Source organism: Glycine max, chromosome 9, assembly GCF_000004515.6.
Source record: "Glycine max cultivar Williams 82 chromosome 9, Glycine_max_v4.0, whole genome shotgun sequence".
Taxonomy (NCBI): Eukaryota; Viridiplantae; Streptophyta; class Magnoliopsida; order Fabales; family Fabaceae; genus Glycine; species Glycine max.
In genome coordinates, this window is record NC_038245.2 from 3,307,268 (window position 1) to 3,326,398 (window position 19,131).

The 19,131-nt window shown below is 31.8% G+C and overlaps 3 protein-coding genes across 4 annotated transcripts; 2 read left to right on the forward strand and 1 right to left on the reverse strand.

Moving 5' to 3' along the window:
• Positions 1-611: 611 nt before the first annotated feature.
• On the forward strand, positions 612-3,557 carry LOC100778971 (COBRA-like protein 7). The gene is made up of 2 exons (XM_003534780.5): positions 612-1,358; positions 1,878-3,557. Exons 1-2 carry the CDS (start codon positions 821-823, stop codon positions 3,290-3,292), a joined length of 1,953 nt encoding a protein of 650 aa, XP_003534828.1. The 5' UTR covers positions 612-820; the 3' UTR covers positions 3,293-3,557.
• Positions 3,558-5,122: 1,565 nt separating this feature from the next.
• LOC100781087 (two-component response regulator ARR2) lies at positions 5,123-9,172 on the reverse strand. Of its 2 annotated transcripts, XM_006586844.4 has the most exons (7): positions 8,703-9,172; positions 8,081-8,233; positions 7,621-7,995; positions 7,030-7,106; positions 5,980-6,874; positions 5,693-5,868; positions 5,123-5,606 (listed from the first exon to the last, which is right to left on the reverse strand). In XM_006586844.4, exons 1-7 carry the CDS (start codon positions 8,863-8,865, stop codon positions 5,535-5,537), a joined length of 1,911 nt encoding a protein of 636 aa, XP_006586907.1. In that variant the 5' UTR covers positions 8,866-9,172; the 3' UTR covers positions 5,123-5,534. The 2 variants fall into 2 exon arrangements, with proteins under 2 accessions (XP_006586907.1, XP_003533222.1); XM_003533174.5 differs by having other exon boundaries at positions 5,693-6,874.
• Positions 9,173-16,066: 6,894 nt separating this feature from the next.
• On the forward strand, positions 16,067-18,706 carry COX2 (cytochrome c oxidase subunit 2, mitochondrial). Its single transcript, NM_001289280.2, has 3 exons — positions 16,067-16,202; positions 16,697-17,068; positions 17,691-18,706. The coding sequence occupies exons 2-3, from the start codon at positions 16,698-16,700 to the stop codon at positions 18,448-18,450; spliced, it is 1,131 nt and encodes a 376-aa protein (NP_001276209.2). The 5' UTR covers positions 16,067-16,202; position 16,697; the 3' UTR covers positions 18,451-18,706.
• Positions 18,707-19,131: the final 425 nt, after the last annotated feature.

Consider the following 19,131-nt stretch of genomic DNA (forward strand, 5'->3'; position numbering starts at 1 on the left):
TTTAAATGTTGTTAATATTAGTTATTAATTAAATTAAAAGCTCCTGATGCACAATTTATAAACCAAATTAAAAGTTTGGACCGTGTGTTTGGTGAGTTCCGCATGAAATGCGATCACACAATATTCAATATGATCACACACAAGTCACAACAACTACCCTTTCTTTTTCTGCACTTGGTCATAATATAAGAATCTGTAAACAATAATAATAAACACTTCCTAAACAAACAAGTCACCCTCAGGATTCAGGAATTAATCCGAAAACAAAATATCCAAATTCCAACCTACTCACAAATACCGTTTCAACTTTATTGGCCATTTGGCCAAGCCACCCTTGTCCTTGACCATGTCCACATCCCAACATTATATATATATATATATATACGATCACTGTGTGTTTATGATTTCAATCAGTATAATAATGATTAAGTATTTAAAATAGGAAGTGTTTATAATAAATATATTAAAAATCAATATATAATAAAACAATTTTTAATTCTTTTGATTCGTAACAAAAAAAACAAATAATTCTTTGAGTAATAATTAATTCGAGCCTGCCAATTTAACAATCCAAAACTATATATATAATAAAACTTTGATAGGGCATGGAAATGGTAATAGCAATCATATTCACCAACACCTAACGCGCTCTGTCCCTTGAATCACTCAACTCAAATTAAAGACCACAACAACGTTAAACAATATTCTTATATTCATACCATGTTCTAGCTTCGAAATTCTTACTAATACCAACAACATACACATAATAAGATTTATTCTTTCTTATCATTCACTTTCTTCACAACACGTAGCCGTGTCCATGGCCTTGCATGTCCACAGCTTCTTCTATTTTTGGTTCGTCGTCATGATCTTCGTCGTCGTATTTTTCACGGCACCGTCGGTGTCTCAGCCGCAAGCCACCGGGTCCTGCAACGGGATACTCCTGTCGTACGCGTATACCGGCGGCTTGCAGCTGCCTCCGAATGTCTCGGACCCGGCGGAGCAGCCGTACCGGTTCTCCTCGACATTGACGGTGCTGAACAACGGGCTGGAGGAGCTGAGGTCGTGGAGGGTGTTCGTGGGGTTTCAGCACGGCGAGTGGCTGGTGTCCGCCTCGAACGCGGTGCTCGCCGACGGCACGAGCCTCCCCGGTTCGGTGGAAAACGGCACCGTTTTGAGTGGTGAAACCGTGAGGGATCTGAAGACTGCGGTGGCGACCGCCGGGGACTTGAATCAGATGCAGGTGAGGGTAGACATGGTGGGGACCTTGCTTGGAGTGGCGCCACCCTCTGTGCCAATGCCTTCTTCTGTTACCTTGGCTAACGATGGATTCTTGTGTGGTCAACCCTCTGGTCAAGGTACCTACATTCATTCCTATGTAGTAAACAACAAACGTGGATTCTTACTAATTTTAGGTTTCAACACTATAACATGTGCTTCGGAGTTAGTAGGCATCAAAGGGAAAATAAATCATTACATGATTCTGGACTATTATTATGATTTCTCCAAGATTTTCATATCACACCTAATGGAGTTTACTAATTACTCCCTCCACTTCAGATTAAATAATGTTTTAGAGAAGCAAAAAAAATTGTTTCAAAATAAATGTTCATTCCATTACAAAATTTTAATTATAAAAATCTTAAAAGTTATTACATTCATATAAAATCTTTTAAAATTGTCAAAATAATTTTTTAATGCACATCCCTAAAATTCTTGGAACCAAATTGATCAAATATGGAGTAGTTTTTATTTATTTACTTTTGGGGAATGTGGCATTGATTAATTCTGGGAGAGAAAAAAAAGTGTGATTAATTATGGATTTGGGGGAGGAAGTGCTGTTTTGAGATGTTTATTTTTTGATGGTTAATCTTCAGGGAGCAATGAAACTCATGTGTGTTGCACAAGCGACCCCAATTTCAAAACAAACATAACCACAGAAGAAGAGTTCCTACCCAGGCAAAAGGGTGACCTTAGCATCACATACGACATCATCAGAACCTATGACTCCGATTACTGGGCAGAGGTCACAATTGCAAACCACAACCCCTTAGGTCGTCTTGATAACTGGAGACTAAGCTGGGACTGGAACAACAACGAGTTCATCCACACAATCAAAGGTGCATATCCCTTAAACGTGGATTCCTCTGACTGTGTCTTCGGTCCACAAGGCCTGTTCTACAAGGAACTCGACTTCTCCAACGTGTTAAACTGCGAAAGAAGACCAACCATAGTTGATCTTCCTCCCACAATGTTCAACAACACAGACTTCGGTAAAATCCCGTTTTGTTGTAGGAATGGTACTATCTTGCCACCGACAATGGACCCTAGTTTGTCATCTTCAAGGTTCCAAATTCAGGTTTTCAAAATGCCACCGAACCTTAACCGTTCCAAGCTTTCACCACCTCATAATTGGGAGATAAAGGGTACCCTTAACCCTGATTATGCATGTGGGAACCCTATTAGGGTTAGTCCTAGTGAATCTCCTGATCCAACACACCCACCATCGAACAAATCCGCGATTGCAAGCTGGCAAGTGGTTTGTAACATCACAAACACAAAACGAGAAGCACGTAAATGCTGTGTTTCTTTCTCAGCTTATTACAATGAATCGGTTGTTCCATGCAACACGTGTGCATGTGGATGTAGTAACCCTGAGAGAACGTGTAGTGCAACCTCACAAGCAATGTTGCTTCCACCAGAGGCACTTCTTGTACCTTTCCAGAACAGAACCGAGAAGGCACGTGCTTGGGCTGAGATACAACACTTGAATGTCCCTAACCCTTTTCCTTGTGGTGATAACTGTGGTGTGAGCATAAACTGGCACTTGGTGACGGATCACCGGAGCGGTTGGAGTGCAAGGATCACACTCTTCAACTGGGGTGAAGCCAGTTTTGCTGATTGGTTCGCCGCGGTGCGAATGGAGAAGGCTGCAAAGGGGTTTGAGGAGGTGTATTCTTTTAATGGAAGCCTTTTGGATGGTGTGGATGGCACGATATTCATGCAAGGGAAGAAAGGGTTGAACTTTCTTGTGGCGGAGACGGATGGATCTAACCCTCGGAGAGATCCCAGGGTGCCCGGGAAACAGCAATCGGTGATCTCTTTTACAAAGAAGAATACTCCTGGAATCGATGTGGTTGGTGGTGATGGTTTTCCTAGTAAGGTTTTCTTCAATGGGGAGGAATGTTCTCTTCCTTCAGTGGTTCCAAGCAGTGGTACTAGAATGGAGGTTTCATTGGCTACTATGATGTTCTTGGTTCTGTTTTTGTGGATTCTCTTCATGCGGCAATAGTGACATTTTGTTTGATTGTGTTGTTCTGAGACACAGGATTTATGTAGCCACATCATTAAACATCATGCGTTGTATATCCATTTTGTATGATTCTTTAGTCTTTACAGGGTATTAATACAGAAGGGTGTAGAATTATGTTGATTATAGAGATTTTTTGTCTAATTTTTTGACAGTGTTCACTGTTTTTCTTTTTGTGCAGTTAACATTTATGACTTCTATTATCAGAACTTTTCTCCTTTTGAGATTGAATTAAGATAAAGAAAAATTATACCACTTGGTGGTTTAGGTAGCAAAAAACTTGTTATCCTTTTAAGAAAGTCTCAATTTTGTAAATGGAGAAAGAGCTTTACTCCCTTAATTGAACTTTGCCTATTTCAACTTGGAATAGTGAGGACTCTATGACTCTCGGATGCCAAGAGCCAGAGACAAAAAATATGGACTAAATTATTCTCTAAATTCCTATAATTTCGCTATTTTTTTTTTAATTACTACCTGTAACTTAGAAATTTATAACCCAGACCCTAGATTTCTGGAACCTTTTCAAGAGCCTATCCTTACCTGCTATCAATATTGAAACTCATTACTCCTTAGCACAACTAATTTTAGAGACTACCCACAGCCCACAGGTAATGATTGGGCTGCAAGGTCGGAGCAGAATCAAGAATATGAATACTAACGGATTTCTAAGATTTTATATCCATTTTTAAATGACTAAAAAATTATAAGTCAAAGGTTTACAATAATACTAACGGAAGGAAATTTTAGAAAATTAAAACTTGGGATTTATTGATTTATCTTTTTTTTTCTGATTAATGTACTAAAATTAATCGAACTTGACAAGCAGCAGCTCGATCAATTTTGAAATTTCAGTGTGCTTCAACTATCGTCCTTTTCATTAGGCTTCTTTTCTAACTAATAATCACTTTCGTAATTTGCTTTATTATTACGAGTAAATAGTACACTAATAATATACAAAAATTGAACTCACAATATATTTTCAAAAATTCATAAAATAAGTATTTTCTCCCCCTTCTCCTTTATCATATTTTCACACACCCATACTGATACAAGTTACAAAGTCCTCCTTGGGGTACTAACTATTTTAGTATTTATAGAGAAATACTAATTTCAAGCTTCATAAAATATGAACACTTCTTCTGAGGAGATTCAGACCGTGGATGGTCACTTAAGATTTAGCCAACTCTGCCAATCAGTTTTTTTTTTCAGATGTTTAGTATTAATAGTGTTGGCCAAAAACCCAATGAGAACCTAATCAGTTTCATGGGCATGGTGTGCATATCATAATGAACGGAGCAGGTCACCTACTGCAAAAGCATAACTGAACAATCAGGGTCATCTGCAGAAAAAACATAACTGAACAAGTAGGTTTAATATATCAGTAAGTCCATATAAACTTTTTAAGAATTTTTAATTAGGTCTCTAAATTTAATATATTTGTAATTTGTAATTGGGTCGTTGGTTTTCTACAATTTTTGTAATTGGGTATCTGAACTTCTGAAGTTAATATATGACCGCTTAAAACCACCACAAAAATTATAATTTGTTTCAGTTTTACTAATACCAAAAACCCAATTTCTAAAATTATAGAAGACTAAGGATCCAATTAAAATTGTTTTTAGTTCAAGGACCTAATTACAAATTTCCAAAAAAGTTTAGAGATTTTGAAGTTTGAACCAAACTAGTATTGTCCAAGTAAAGAAGCGACCACAAAAGAATGGGCAATGTCATGAGAAACCAATTGGAATATTTACATACTTACAGCAGTCCTTTGCTCAATTAGAAGAACATAAATAAATAGGAAAAAGGAGCAAGGGAAAAAATATTTCATAATGTGTTATTAAGTTAAAATGCTCCTACAAGTCTGCAGGTGTATCAAAGCCTTGCCCTCTACAGTTTTTCCCTAAACCAGTGTCTTCATGTACACCTTAACAACATAAGCTTGCTAGAACCTTGGCAAACGAAAGCAGCCAAAAAATTGCAAATATGCCTTTTGCACACATGCATTTAAAGTTTGTTGTTATTCATCTTTTAAGCATCCAGACTAAATCATAATAACATACTACTCCCTGAAGCCTGAATTTTTTACATCAATTAAATTCTATTTGTTGAAAAATTTAAACTAAGATCCAAACAAACTAATTGCAGTGCGATTTGGTTCAAATGGAACGCCAACTATTTGCATTGGCGACTGCAATTAGGAAGAGAACGGGCAGAATCTGTTCTAAACTGGAATGTTGTCTAAGGAATATCCATCAAAGTCAAACTCATTTTCAGCTGTTCCAACGCCTTCTTGCTGCAAGAAAAAACAGAATTTTGATTTGTTTATAAAGGAAAACTATGTGAAAGCATATGTATGCAGAAAAGGAAGAAAGGACCAACCTGTTTCAGAAATGCACTGACAAGATCCTCCTGACCATATTGGTCAGAGAAGAGGTTATTAATCTGACAGCTAGGATCAGGAATTCTTTCAGCCTTAACCCTTACTGAATTGTCAAGAAGAAGGTTATTGTGGTGTTGACCAATATTTTGGAGACTACTCTGATGCATGCCTTCACCTGTGGAGAACATAGCTTTTCCAATTGAAGTAGTATCTCTATTTTGTACAGTCTGTTGCATAGAGGGAAAACTCTGATGAACCAAAACTGATGGTGAGACATCAATGTTACCTTGTAAAGGATTTGCATGCTGAGAAGCATCATATGTCATGCCTGTGTTTGTTAAGTCCCAATCATGGGACTTCTGATGGTGAAGGTCATTAAACATGTCATAACCTTGAACAAATCCACCAGATCCTTTAACACCAGAGGTACCTTCTTCATGAAACATACCTTTATTTGGGATACTAGTTATACCTGGAGTGCTTCTAAGATGGAAATTACTGGCAGACATTTCATTGGTTTGGTTCATGGGAAAACTCAACAATGAAGAGTTTTGTTGAACAGGGTTATAAGTAGTAGTTATGTTGCTGGTTCCAGCAATTGCATTTCCCAAAACACCACTAGAAATACCATTTGGTACTGTAGGCTGCACCAAAGATGACGGATACCTGGTTACATGAGAACTGGCATTTTCACTTAGCAACTGACCTCTTGGTTGAGACTGAGTCATCTGCATCAGCAAGGGTTTGTTCTGCGTGGCAGGAGAATTGACTCGCATATTCAAGCTACCAAGGGGTTGGGTAGATTGGTGCAAATTGGCAAGTTGCTTTGGCTCCATGTTGGTAAGAATTCCATGAAGCAAGTTTATTGGCTTACTGTTGCTTAAATGTTGTAGTGACCCTTCTCCAAATCTTAATCTTGGGTTCTCAAAACTGAAAAGGTTCTTTTGATCGGATAGAGACATAGGCATACCTGCTTTGGCAGTTGTCCTGCCAAGTCCAGCAGCTTGAAACTTGGCTAGACTTTGTGATGGGAACTGGCCAGCAGCTGAAAGGGTTTGAAGATCAATTCCATTGATTGAGGTTCCCCCAAATGTTGCTTCTTGTGAGCTCATGAAGGAGTTGCTCAAGTTACCCTGCTGCTGTGAAACTCCACTCAGCCTTCTAAGATACAAACGGTATTTCTGTACCAAAAACCAGATGGAAAATGAGTTGACTCCTTCAAATCAACTAATACCATAGTTGACCACAACAAAGAGAGAAATATGGACATATGGTTAACATCAATTGCTGAATCTCTCCCGAAGTACATATAACATGAAGCATAATAGTATGATACCTGAAGATGGCTAGCAACATTTTCTCTAGTAAGCCCAGGAACATTCATCAATTCCAAAATCTTTTTAGGAACAGCCTCTGCATATGAATATCAAATTTAAAACATAAGATGCGGCATTTAAATTTTCAATAAATATCTAATGAATCAGGCAAGAAGATATCACCATAATTCTTCATATATAAGATATTCAGGAATTTTGTGTGGGGTAAAAAATAAAAATACTAATTTAGAGATAAAAACAATTTTGTAATGCTAAACTCACCATTGGATCTTGAGTGTGTATTAATATTACAGCATAATTTATAGTTGGAAAACTGACTTGCCTATTTGTGAACAGTCAGGAAATCCTAAAAGGAGTCATCCCAAAATATTGCAATCGGATATAGAAGATGCAAGTAGTAAAAGTGTGGATTTGATGCTTTCATGATTCTTGTTTGACAATTCAGGATTAGACAGACATAAAGAATCCAAAGATCAAAAGTAGTGGGAGGCATTGTTTGATGTGTCAGATAAGACAGCATGGAAAAGCAACAGAACAAAGATGAAACAGAACATTTTTGTTTTGCAAGGAGGTAATTGAGAGACACATACTATCAATTCCAAGTTGATTCACAACAGCCATAAACTGTTGATGAAGCTCAACAGACCAAACAACTCGCGGCTTCTTCAACGTGGAGGAATCATCCCTCTCATCTCCTTCCTCGTCCTCATCCCTCCTCTTCTTTGAGCTTTTGGCTTCATTCACCGAAGACGAGTAATTTCCGTCATCTGATCCCTTTGGAGGCCGATCTCCTTCTTCCATGCTACCAGATTGCTCCACATCTCTCAAACCATTCTTTCTCATCCGAACCACATGCTGCCATATATTCTTCAAAGCCTCAATCCGAACAGGTTTAATCAGGTAATCACAGGCACCATGTGTCACCCCTTTCATCACAACTTGTTTTCCATCATCAGCTGACATCACTATAGAAATCATTCACACAACTTGTAAGTTCATATCAAATGCAGTGTCTCTCAATAGACACAAACCAATCAAAACAATGCTTACTAATAACTGGAAGGTCCATCTCCAACCCAATATGCTCCAAAAGCTTAAATCCATCCATATCTGGCATATGCACATCACTTAAAACGATATCAAACCCATTTTTGTTCTCTCTCAGAAGCGACAATGCAACCTCCGCTCGCTTGCATTTCGTCACTGAAATGAAATAAACACAACAAGCAAATCAAATCAAATCAAATCACAAATCCTACAAATCAAATTCAAAAAAAGAAAGAAGAAAAATAAGAGGACAGACAGACACATCTTCATAACAACTCAAACTTCCCTTTAGAACCAATTCCAAAGGTTTGAAACAAACAATTAACAAACAAATCAGTCATAAGCAGTTCAAAAGAAACAACATCAATCACTTCATACCATGCTATTCAGTATTCAACCATACCAAAAAGCATCAACTTGAAAAGATAGATAGATGGCTGCAAGAATCCAAATTTACAATAAACACTGCATCAAACAACATGTTCAGAGTAAAAAACTCCATACAAGACACACTTGGTGATTGACAAGTAATATCCATAACAACACATAAACATTGAAAAAACAAAGTAAATTACATTTTTTTTGTATCACCAATTAATCTTAGAGAGAGAAAGTGAATAAGCACCTTCATAGAGACAAGCACGCAGCATCCTCTCAAGGATCATAAGGCAAGTGGGGTCATCATCCACAACCAGTACCCGGAGACCCGCCGGGAACTGGTCGGAGACGGTGTCTCCGGCTTTCAGAGGAGAACTCGAAGTGGATCCCTTGCCGTGGCTGAGATTCATGGTTGGTTCTGAAGATCCAAAACAGTACACAACAACAAACACAGCACACACACAACAACTTCACATGGTTGAAACTGGCATCATGGAAGTGAAAAACATAAAAATAATACAAGAGTGAGTTATTTATGGAGTTCAGGGGAAGAAACTGAGAAAAGGGTAATGGAATTTATATTTGGCTGCAGATAATATAGCATATAAATAATGGAAATGATTGTGGGTCTGATTCTGAAAGCCTTCTCCTCCGTTTGAAGCTCATGCTCAGTTTCTGGCATATTTTATTACTTTCCATAAAATGATACTATTAATTAAGATATCAAAAAAAAATATGTTATTACTAAAATATATTTTTTTATCCATAAAAATTAAAAATAATATTAAAAATTGACAAATTTATTCAATCAGTTAGACCCCTAAAAAATAATATTAAAATGATAGTGTTGTGTAATTATTTTTGACAATTTTTTAATATTATATTTGAAGGTTGGGGTGTTCACTCCTGAAATAGTGGATCCAGCTCATTGGTTGGATTGGATTAACTAACCCTCCACCTCGGATCTCAAAACCACTTCCAACGCTGTCACAAAGGTCACAACAACACTTCTAAAGTAGTAAACTCAGCAAAGAACATGTTCAATGTTCTCACTTTTTTTTTTTTCTCCCAAGTTTTTCTTCTGTTATAATGGTAAATTAATTAATATTTAAAACGGGGAGCAAAACATGCTCCTAATTATGGGTTGGATATCAAAGGTATAAATTAAGTGTTATTTAAAATGATTATTCTATTATTAATAAAAAGATATTGTTCATCAATGTATCGAATTGAATTAACTAAAGAGAATGAATATGTTTCATTGAATATTTTAATTATTTAAAAGAGTAAAGATTTAAATGGTGTTTTTTATTTTGACCTAATAATGTTTTTATTGTTTGTGACGTTTTTTTTCCTAATCTGTATAAATCTTTGAAAGTTTAAATTTGTAAAAATTTAGATAGTCAGTTTAATTGATATAGAATTGCTTAATCATTTTTTTATATAACTAGTATTTTATCTAGTATATATATGGGATCAGGTGTGTACTATTACAAGATACTTATAACCACAACCTATCCCCCATCATTTTTTTTTGGAATAATTACTTGCATCATTACCTATTATTAAACGAGTAATTTGCTTATTTACTGGGAATAATTTTTATGAGTATCCATAAATATTACTGATTGCAATCTCTAATCTACAATGCAACCCTCAAAACATCTTCACTGTTATCACTCTAATTCACTTTCACTTTCTTTTTCCTAAACGTTTACTCTGATCTGAAGGTAAAATAATTAATATTTAACTTTGTTTTTCCATGTTTTTTCCTTGTTTCGAAGGTAAATCATTTAATATTTGAAGAAAAATGTTAACATATGTATTTGTGATATTGGTTAAAGAATTATAAGGAGAAATATTTTTATTGAAATGTACAAAATTGTATTGTTCATAATTTTCTCGTATGATCTTCACAATATTTTTTTTCTTTTAGTTCTTAAATCAATTATCTAAAACAATTATTAACAATATCCATATTTAAAACATGTTATAAACACATGCTCATAATTATAGGTAGAACATAAAAATTAAGTACATGTTAATCGGTCTTTTGAGACATTGATTAAAGAATTAAAAGAAGATTTTTTTTATTTGAAATATGCAAAATTCTATTCCATATAACTTTTTTTACGATCTGGTATGAATTTCATAATAAATATTTTTTTTAGTTCATTAACCACTAATGTTCTAAGGCTGGTTAACCAGACCCTAAAAATTATAAATTACTTTCTTTTTTATTTGTCTTTTAATGTTGTTATGTAAAAATCAAGAGTGCAATAAAAAAAATAAAAATATTTATCAATATTCCTATGTTATTCTTTTTTTCTTTTCACTCCACAATAAATGCATGTGCATATTAATTAAAAATTTAAAAATGATTGGAGGTATAATCGATAAAAAAAGAAGTAATTAAGTGATCTTACAAACAAATTCCAAAAATCCAACAATTAAAAGGAACAGAGATGTAGTAATTAATAATATGTAAAAAGAATGACTTTATTACTTCCTATGTTCCACTTTACAAGCAAGATAAAAAACAAAAATATATTCTAAATTAGTTATCGTTTTACAAAATTCATATGAAACATTGAATATTTTTTCACGGAGTACACTTAGTAGAGTTATTATTGTATAATAAATGAGAAAATATCTAATTAATTATAAATAAACGATATATTAAGAAGTTACACAATATATTTTATAAAATTAAAAATATTAATTCATTTCTTAATATTTGTGTCATAATTTTAAACTTCACCCCATAATATATATATATATATATATATATATATATATATATATATATATATATATATATATTAAGGGTATAAAAAGTCTTACATTATCATTTAATCATAATCTACTATCTATGATAAGATTATTAATTTTTATGATAATTATTTTGAAAATCATATCAAATATGATTTATGATAATGTAAAACTATTTTGCATCCTCAATGCAGATCATTAGATTTTAAAAAAAATCCTTAAACATTATATAAAGTAAAACCAAGAGAGTAATAATAAAAGATAGTTAGTCAATGCATTAACTAAAAAAATGTCCCTTGGAAAGGTTTCTACATTTAATAATCAAGAGTATTTCAAATAAGAATATCTATATGAAAAAAGAATAACTATAGGAAAACAATAAACAGTACTAAATGTTTTTTATATTCGATCTACTAAATGTTTTCTTTTTCATGAAATATTTTATATTTTTCTAATATATATATATATATATATATATATATATATATATCTTTGAAACTTTTAATTGTGAAAAATTATAGACTTAGTTTAATTCATATAAGATTGTTTAATTGATTTTTTATACACAGCCAAAAGTAAAAAACTATTAACATGCTTATTTATATAATCATCCACAAATATTATTAATTCTATAATATAATTTTTCTATATAAATTTTAAATAAATAATATATGCAAATGAAAGTGTAAGAGACCTTTATAAACGGTAATATATAATAAATTTGTTGATTTTATAATAATTAACTTGAAAGTTGTAATAAATATATTTTTAATTGGTTGATAATGTAAAAATATATATATTCTAAATTTTATTGGTTTCTTAATCCATATAAAGAATGTTTATCTTAAAATTTTATCGAAAACATTTCTTATGATAACATATTTTAATTTTACGTGAGACCGTGTCTAAATAAATATCACTATATGAATTGTATAAACATGTGTCTTTTATTAAGATGCATATGCAACTAGGTATGTTAATTATGAATTTAGTAATTTTGTAAGGTAAACATATCAAAATAAATGGTAAAAAAGATTAGATGGTATATAGTAGAAAGACATAAATGTAATTTAACACATTTTATTCGAGAAAAATCTCATTTTTTGAAATGTTATAACATATTTATTTTTTCTTTATCATTTCACATTTGATGATGTAGAGACATTTTTACTGAATGTGTTTAAATATTTCGTTCATTTAACGATTTCATTAGCCGTTTATTCTTTTTCAAAAGGTAGGCTTTTGAGGTACTAATCTTTGTAGAAGTGACAAAATGAGCTAGGATTTAGTTTTATGTGAGTCATGATCTATAGGCTAAAAGAAGCTCAAATTTAATGTGCAATTATAAAATGAGGCTTAAGTATGGATCATGAAATGGGTAAACCTGGATCATACTATGATTGGATTAGGCTAAAATGATTTTTACCAATTGCACTCTCTTTTTTACTTATACATTCTCCTTTCTTTCTCTTTGAATTTTTTCTTCTTGAAATTACTAGTCTCTTTCTCACTCCTATCCACTGTATCATAACACAATTTACATTAGCTTTGAGTGATGCGTATGTAAGGGGAAGACTGAGGGTATTGGTGGACTTTGGATATTGAGGCCCTAATACTGGTATGGTGTGATTAAGGGCAATGTATGTAGGGTCTTGGCGAATTGGATTAGAGGAAAAAAAATTGATACAATTGGTTTTTTCAATTCATTATCCATTCGATTTTCTTAAAATGTTATTTCGATATGATTTGAATTGATCTAATTTAAATTGGTTTGGACTGAATTAATTTTTAATTTTGATGTTACTTCTATTTCTTAGAAAATATTGAATAAATAATAATTTAAAATATTAAACATTTCATTTATATGTCATTATTTAAATGGTAATAGTTTAATTTTTAAATATACACTATATAAAAAAAATAATTATCATATATATGAAGATGAAGAAATGAATAAAGATATAAAATGAAGAGAGATAATATGAGATAGTTGGGTTCAAACACAAAATTAAGAGGTACAAAATATAAAGTTTTAAGATAAATATTAGTGATTTTATTAAAATAAATATGTGCATGTAGTTACTCTCGCATGTGAAAGGTCAAGGGTTCAAACATATAAAATTAGGGATATAAAATATATAATTTTAAAATAAATACTAGCAATTTTATTGAAATGAAGAGATGCATTTAATCACATTCGCTTCCAAATATTAGAAAAAAAATGATACAATCACTTTGATTTTTTCAATTCATTATCCAATCAATTTTCTTTAATATGTTAATTTGATCTGATTTGAATCAATCCAAATTAAATTGGTTTGGATCAATTTTCAGTTTTAATCTTATTTTTATTTTTTTATAAAATATTAAATAAAAAATAATATATAATAAATAATAACTTAAAATATTAAATATTTCATTTATATGTCATTATTTAACTGGCAAAATTTTAATTTTTAAATATACACTGTATATTAAAACAATTACATTGGTAATTTTATTTATACATGTTAGCTCAAATAGTTAATGAAAAGTTATCCTTAATTAAATATATTTTTTATAATTAGCTAAAAGTTATGCGATATATAATTTTGTAAATATATAAAAAATAAAATTTAAACAGGGGTGATATTATCAAATTATGAATAAAAGTATACATATGTACAAGTTTAGTTTGGATGAAATTTAAAAATCAAATCTAAAATCCCATTGGATCCAATAAAAATTTCTGATTTTTCAAAATTTTGATCCATTTAATTTTCGGTCTATTCGATTTTTGGTTTTTTTACGGATTGGCTTTATCAGTTTTTATAGGATTATATTAGTTTATGAAAACCCCTAAATATAATTGTATCTCCGGTGAGCACTATGAATGTTCATGAGCGGAGAAGTGTGTTTGTTGAGATGATTCTTTTCGCTCTTTCCAATATTACAATAATAAATTTTACACCAAAAAATCTATGGACTCAATCAACCAGCAGTTTTTAAGCTTTCAAATTTTCATCCCTTCAATGAAAACATTCTGATTTGATGATCTCTATCCATTCTTAATTAAATAATTCATTTTCTTTATGGCTTTCAATCATTATACTTATATTTAATTTTTAAATTAATCCTCCATTTGTTATTTGATAAAGAAACGAATAGAAAAGTAGTTATTTTTTTTACAGGAAGAAAAGTAGTTGTTAGGAAAGGTTTTAAAATCCAGATGCCGTGGACAAAAAGAATCCTAAAAACATGCTTAGAGAACACTAAGAGTCTGTTTAGAGGGAGAATTTAAAATTCTGATAAATTTTAAATTTTAAAAATTTTAAATATTTCAATTGAAATTTTTTTATTTTTAAAATTTTGTGTTTGGATAAAAAAAATTAAAATTATGAGGATGAAAAAAATGAATGAAAAAATAGAAGATATGGTTGATGTGCTAGTCATAGGTGTTCTTCTACGCTCACACCCGATCAATGTTATACGAGCTCGAGCTCAAACGGTATTTCTTGAACGGTAAGAAAAAATTTCAATTTCTCACACTTTTTAGAAGAAAATTGAAATTCCAGATCTTTAGATTTTTAAAATTTTAAATTTTTCAAAAAAAAACATCTAAACAATGAATTATAAATTACAGAAATTCAAATCCTTTTATAAATTATTTTTTTCAGTTAAAATTCTCTATCCAAATGCATGTTTCAGAAAACACTTTAAACTAACAAAACAAGTTTTTTACCAAACAATTTTATTTTATTCAAACAAACTTTTAAACTAAATAAATAAACTAAAAAGTAACTTTGTTAAACATGTTACTCATATGCATACATTTTTTCTTTGACGAGGTCACATGTATATATTGATTCTTGTGGATCAATAAAAATTGAAAAAAAAGGCGAAAGAAACGCACAAGCCTCAAAATATGGCCACAATTAATGATGCAAGTCCAACAATTTGACTTCTTCTAACGCCACGTACCCTCGCACAAGGATATGTATTCCAATTTATGAGGCATAGCTCATAACTAATCTTACTCTAATATAAACTTGTTATATCTCATAACTACTGCTATTATTCTACATCTCTTTGAATGGTACCAGGTACAAGGGTGTTTTTTTTTTCTTTCTCTTTGTGGAGTAGAAAGGTTAACCATAACGCTTCTTCATTTCGTGGAAGTATTTTATAAACATGTACGTACAAAACATAATATAAGGACAAAATATGTTTTTGTTTCTTGGGCATTCAATCAAATTTAGTTTTAGTTCTTATAGTTTTATTTAAATCAATTAATTTGATTTCTATACTTAAAAAAATATAAAGTTAGTCTTTATTTGATTGTAATTTCAATGCATAGATTAAATTTATCTATTTTTAAAAAAATATAAGGATCAAAATGATCGAATTAAAATTATAGGAATCAAAATTAAATTTGACTAAAAATATATGACTAAATAAATACATATTTATTCTAATATAAAATGCATAAATATAAAACAAAACTTGACGTGAGATTAGAAAATAGTATATTTTGATTGTTAAAAAAATGGTAGAATCAAGGGGGGTGTACAATAGGACTGAAATACTGAACCATTGCATTGCATACCATTAAGTTCGTGTTGATGTGTATTGGGTTATTTTTTTAATTAGGTTTATTCAGTGTAGAGTTTTGTGATTTTGCTAAAAGTTTTAATTGTTAATAAGAGTTTTTTTTAATACTCTTGAATATGAAACAATTGATATGAGCTTTCTTAAATAATTTATTTATTTGATTTGAATTCATTTTATTAATTCATTAATTAAATCTTAGAAACTATCTGAACCATTGGATTTAACAGGCTTGGTGTATCCTGAGCGTTGGATCTAGGGTTGCTCAAACCTAAAAGACTAAACTCACGGGTCCATACGTTTTCCTTCATCCAGATCTGGCAGACTAGTATCCGATCCTCTGTCCTCTCGAAGCTTTCATCGTTCAACATATTCTCACCATCTCAGTGTAAGCAAATCTTCTTATTTTCTTTGAACCCTAATCTCATTTACCCCCTCCCCCTCCTTTTTACTCAATTGTAAATCCCTTTTCCGTTTAAATTTGTGGGAATTCTTGTTGTCCGTCTAAAATTTGTCTCAAATCTGTGAAATTTTTTGACAAAATTTTGGACAGAATTTTTAATTTGCAACGAGGATTTTCAGACGAAATGTTTTTCGTCCGAAACTCATCTGAAAAGGGTTTGAAATTTGTCTGAAGATTCGTGTGAAAATGGCATTTTTTAGTAGTGGGAAAGCTTTTAGCTAATTATTAGATAATACAAATTAAATTATAGAACCAACAAATAAGGATTCAAGTTATAGCTGGTTCGATCATGAGTTTTTTTTGTTACTGATCTCAACGGCATGTACTGTTAGGTGTATTTAATGAGTATTTTTCATTTGATGTCACTGAATAATGCTTTTGGGCATTAATTTACCAAGAATTTGTTATTTTTATTTCAGCATGGGCCTGCTATCTTGTTTTAGGTCTACCGTCCTGAGAAAATGTTCCAAAGGAAGCTCTGGCATGTCAAGATTCCTGTATACGAACAATTTTCAACGAAACTTGATTTCGTCTGGTGGCAATGAATCGTATTATGGGTATTTTAACAGGAGATCATACACTTCACTTTATATGGGAACTGGAACTGTGGGTGGGATTACAAGTGCTAGAATCAGGGTGCCAAATGTAGGATGTGAAGGATTCATGTGCTCAAGTCATCTGTCAATCACTCAAAGAAATTCAAGATTGATCCATTCTACTAGCAAGATTGTTCCAAATTCTGAAATTCAGAATATAACTACTGAGATGGTGAAGACACCAGAGGTCTCAAGGTTTGTTTTCTTCACTACCATATGTACGATAATATTTGTGTTGTATACAATTAATTGATGTATATGATTTCCAAAGTTTTTTAGCCATGTAAAATGCTGTAAAAAAAGAAAATTATACAACTATTTATCAATCAATCTTGTGATTGGAAAGTGAGAAAATCATAAATTTAGAATGAAAATGACTCATTTTTTTTTTGTTGTTGTAACAAAATGCAATAGGGTAGAATGTAAAATGTGTGTGAGTATGTGTGTAGGTTGAGGATTCTCTTGGTGGGTTTTCCTCAATTTCTGCCTCACCTTGATGAAATCCAAGTGTTGTGTTGGTCATTTTTAAATTGACTCAGACTATATAATAATTAAGGAAGATTAAGGTAAGGCATAGGTAATGTTTTAATAAACTAGCTTGTAACACAGTTTCCATTTAGTTCTATGTTTATCAAGGTATGAGAGATAAGAGTCAATCATATGAACAAACCGTAGTTGGTATCAGGATATATAAATTAATACCATGACTTGTAAGTACTAATTATACTTATGTATTTTTTTTTTAAATAAATAAATTTGATTGTTTCTAGCATTAAAATAATTCTATAATTGTTATTGTTTTTTTTATTACTAATAGATGGATGGATCAAGTCATCCCTACAATAGCCCCTTGTGATGCAGCAGAACCATGGCAACTAGGGTTTCAAGATGCAGCAACACCTATAATGCAAGGAATAATAGACTTACATCACGATATCTTTTTCTTCGTCATTCAGATTGGAGTTTTTGTATCATGGGTCTTGCTTCGTGCTTTATGGCATTTCAGGTCTAAAATGAATCCAATCCCTCAAAGAATTGTTCATGGAACAACAATCGAGATTCTTTGGACCATATTTCCTAGTGTCATACTAATGTTCATTGCTATACCATCGTTTGCTTTGTTATACTCAATGGATGATATTGTAGTGGATCCAGCCATTACTATCAAAGCTATTGGACATCAATGGTATTGGACTTATGAGTATTCAGACTATAACAACTCTGATGAACAATCACTTGCTTTTGATAGTTATATGATTCCAGAAGATGATCTAGAATTAGGGCAATTACGTTTACTAGAAGTGGACAATAGAGTGGTAGTGCCAGCTAAAACTCATCTGCGTGTTATTATAACATCAGCTGATGTACTTCATAGTTGGGCAGTACCTTCCCTGGGTGTCAAATGTGATGCTGTGCCTGGTCGTTTGAATCAGATCTCTACTTTTATACAAAGAGAAGGGGTTTACTATGGTCAATGCAGTGAGATTTGTGGAACTAACCATGCCTTTATGCCTATTGTCATAGAAGCAGTTTCTACTAAAGATTATGGTTCTTGGGTTTCCAGTCAAGTCAACTAATCCCTGCTGGCTGTGTGGTGGCAGTAGTGGCAAGTAAGGTGAAATAAAAATAGGTGTTTCTTACTTTTGAATATTTGGTTTGTGTTGTTCCATAATCATTCTTGAGATCAAACTCAAACGACAATATTTGTGTCTTGAGATCAAACTCAAACAATAATATTTGTGTTATCTGGCATTGTGTTTTTTAAAGTCAAATGCACCCATAATATGCTTTGGATCCCAGGTAAATTAGTGAATGTTGTTTTGGGTTTCTAATAGTTTTCTTCTTTGCGTTGTGTTCTTACTTGAACAAAATTTTTGTTTTTGGTCCTTATTAATTATTTTGTTTTAGTCATTCTAATATATCTATTTTTTGTTTTTGTCCCAAAAATATGTAGATAATTTGTTATTAGTCCCTACCAAAGGGACTAATACAAAATGAGTAATATCTTATAAGAAACAAATACCTATTTCAAAATGACTAATAAAAGTAGTTAAATTAGTTTATTTTAACTAATACTGTCATGAATTCAAATTTTATTCCAAAAATACTTACAGAAATAATTGTTTTTCTTTCTATTCATGGAAATTGAAGATAGTGTTAGAAGATTTATAATAAGTCATGAATCCTATTTAACTGAGCTAGATCCTTTGATACAAAATCAAGTAGATCAAGTAGTTAGATATCATGACACTACTCAT

Excerpts from the sequence above, each read along its gene's own strand:
- LOC100778971 (XM_003534780.5), top strand. The coding sequence starts at position 821 with ATGGCCTTGCATGTCCACAGCTTCTTCTATTTTTGGTTCGTCGTCATG. Across the intron at positions 1,359-1,877 it reads TGGTCAACCCTCTGGTCAAG|GGAGCAATGAAACTCATGTG; the intron begins GTACCTACATTC and ends GTTAATCTTCAG.
- LOC100781087 (XM_003533174.5), bottom strand. The coding sequence starts at position 8,865 with ATGAATCTCAGCCACGGCAAGGGATCCACTTCGAGTTCTCCTCTGAAA. Across the intron at positions 8,234-8,702 it reads GCGTGCTTGTCTCTATGAAG|TGACGAAATGCAAGCGAGCG; the intron begins GTGCTTATTCAC and ends ATTTCATTTCAG. Across the intron at positions 5,607-5,692 it reads TCAGTGCATTTCTGAAACAG|CAAGAAGGCGTTGGAACAGC; the intron begins GTTGGTCCTTTC and ends TTTTTCTTGCAG.
- COX2 (NM_001289280.2), top strand. The coding sequence starts at position 16,698 with ATGGGCCTGCTATCTTGTTTTAGGTCTACCGTCCTGAGAAAATGTTCC. Across the intron at positions 17,069-17,690 it reads AAGACACCAGAGGTCTCAAG|ATGGATGGATCAAGTCATCC; the intron begins GTTTGTTTTCTT and ends TATTACTAATAG.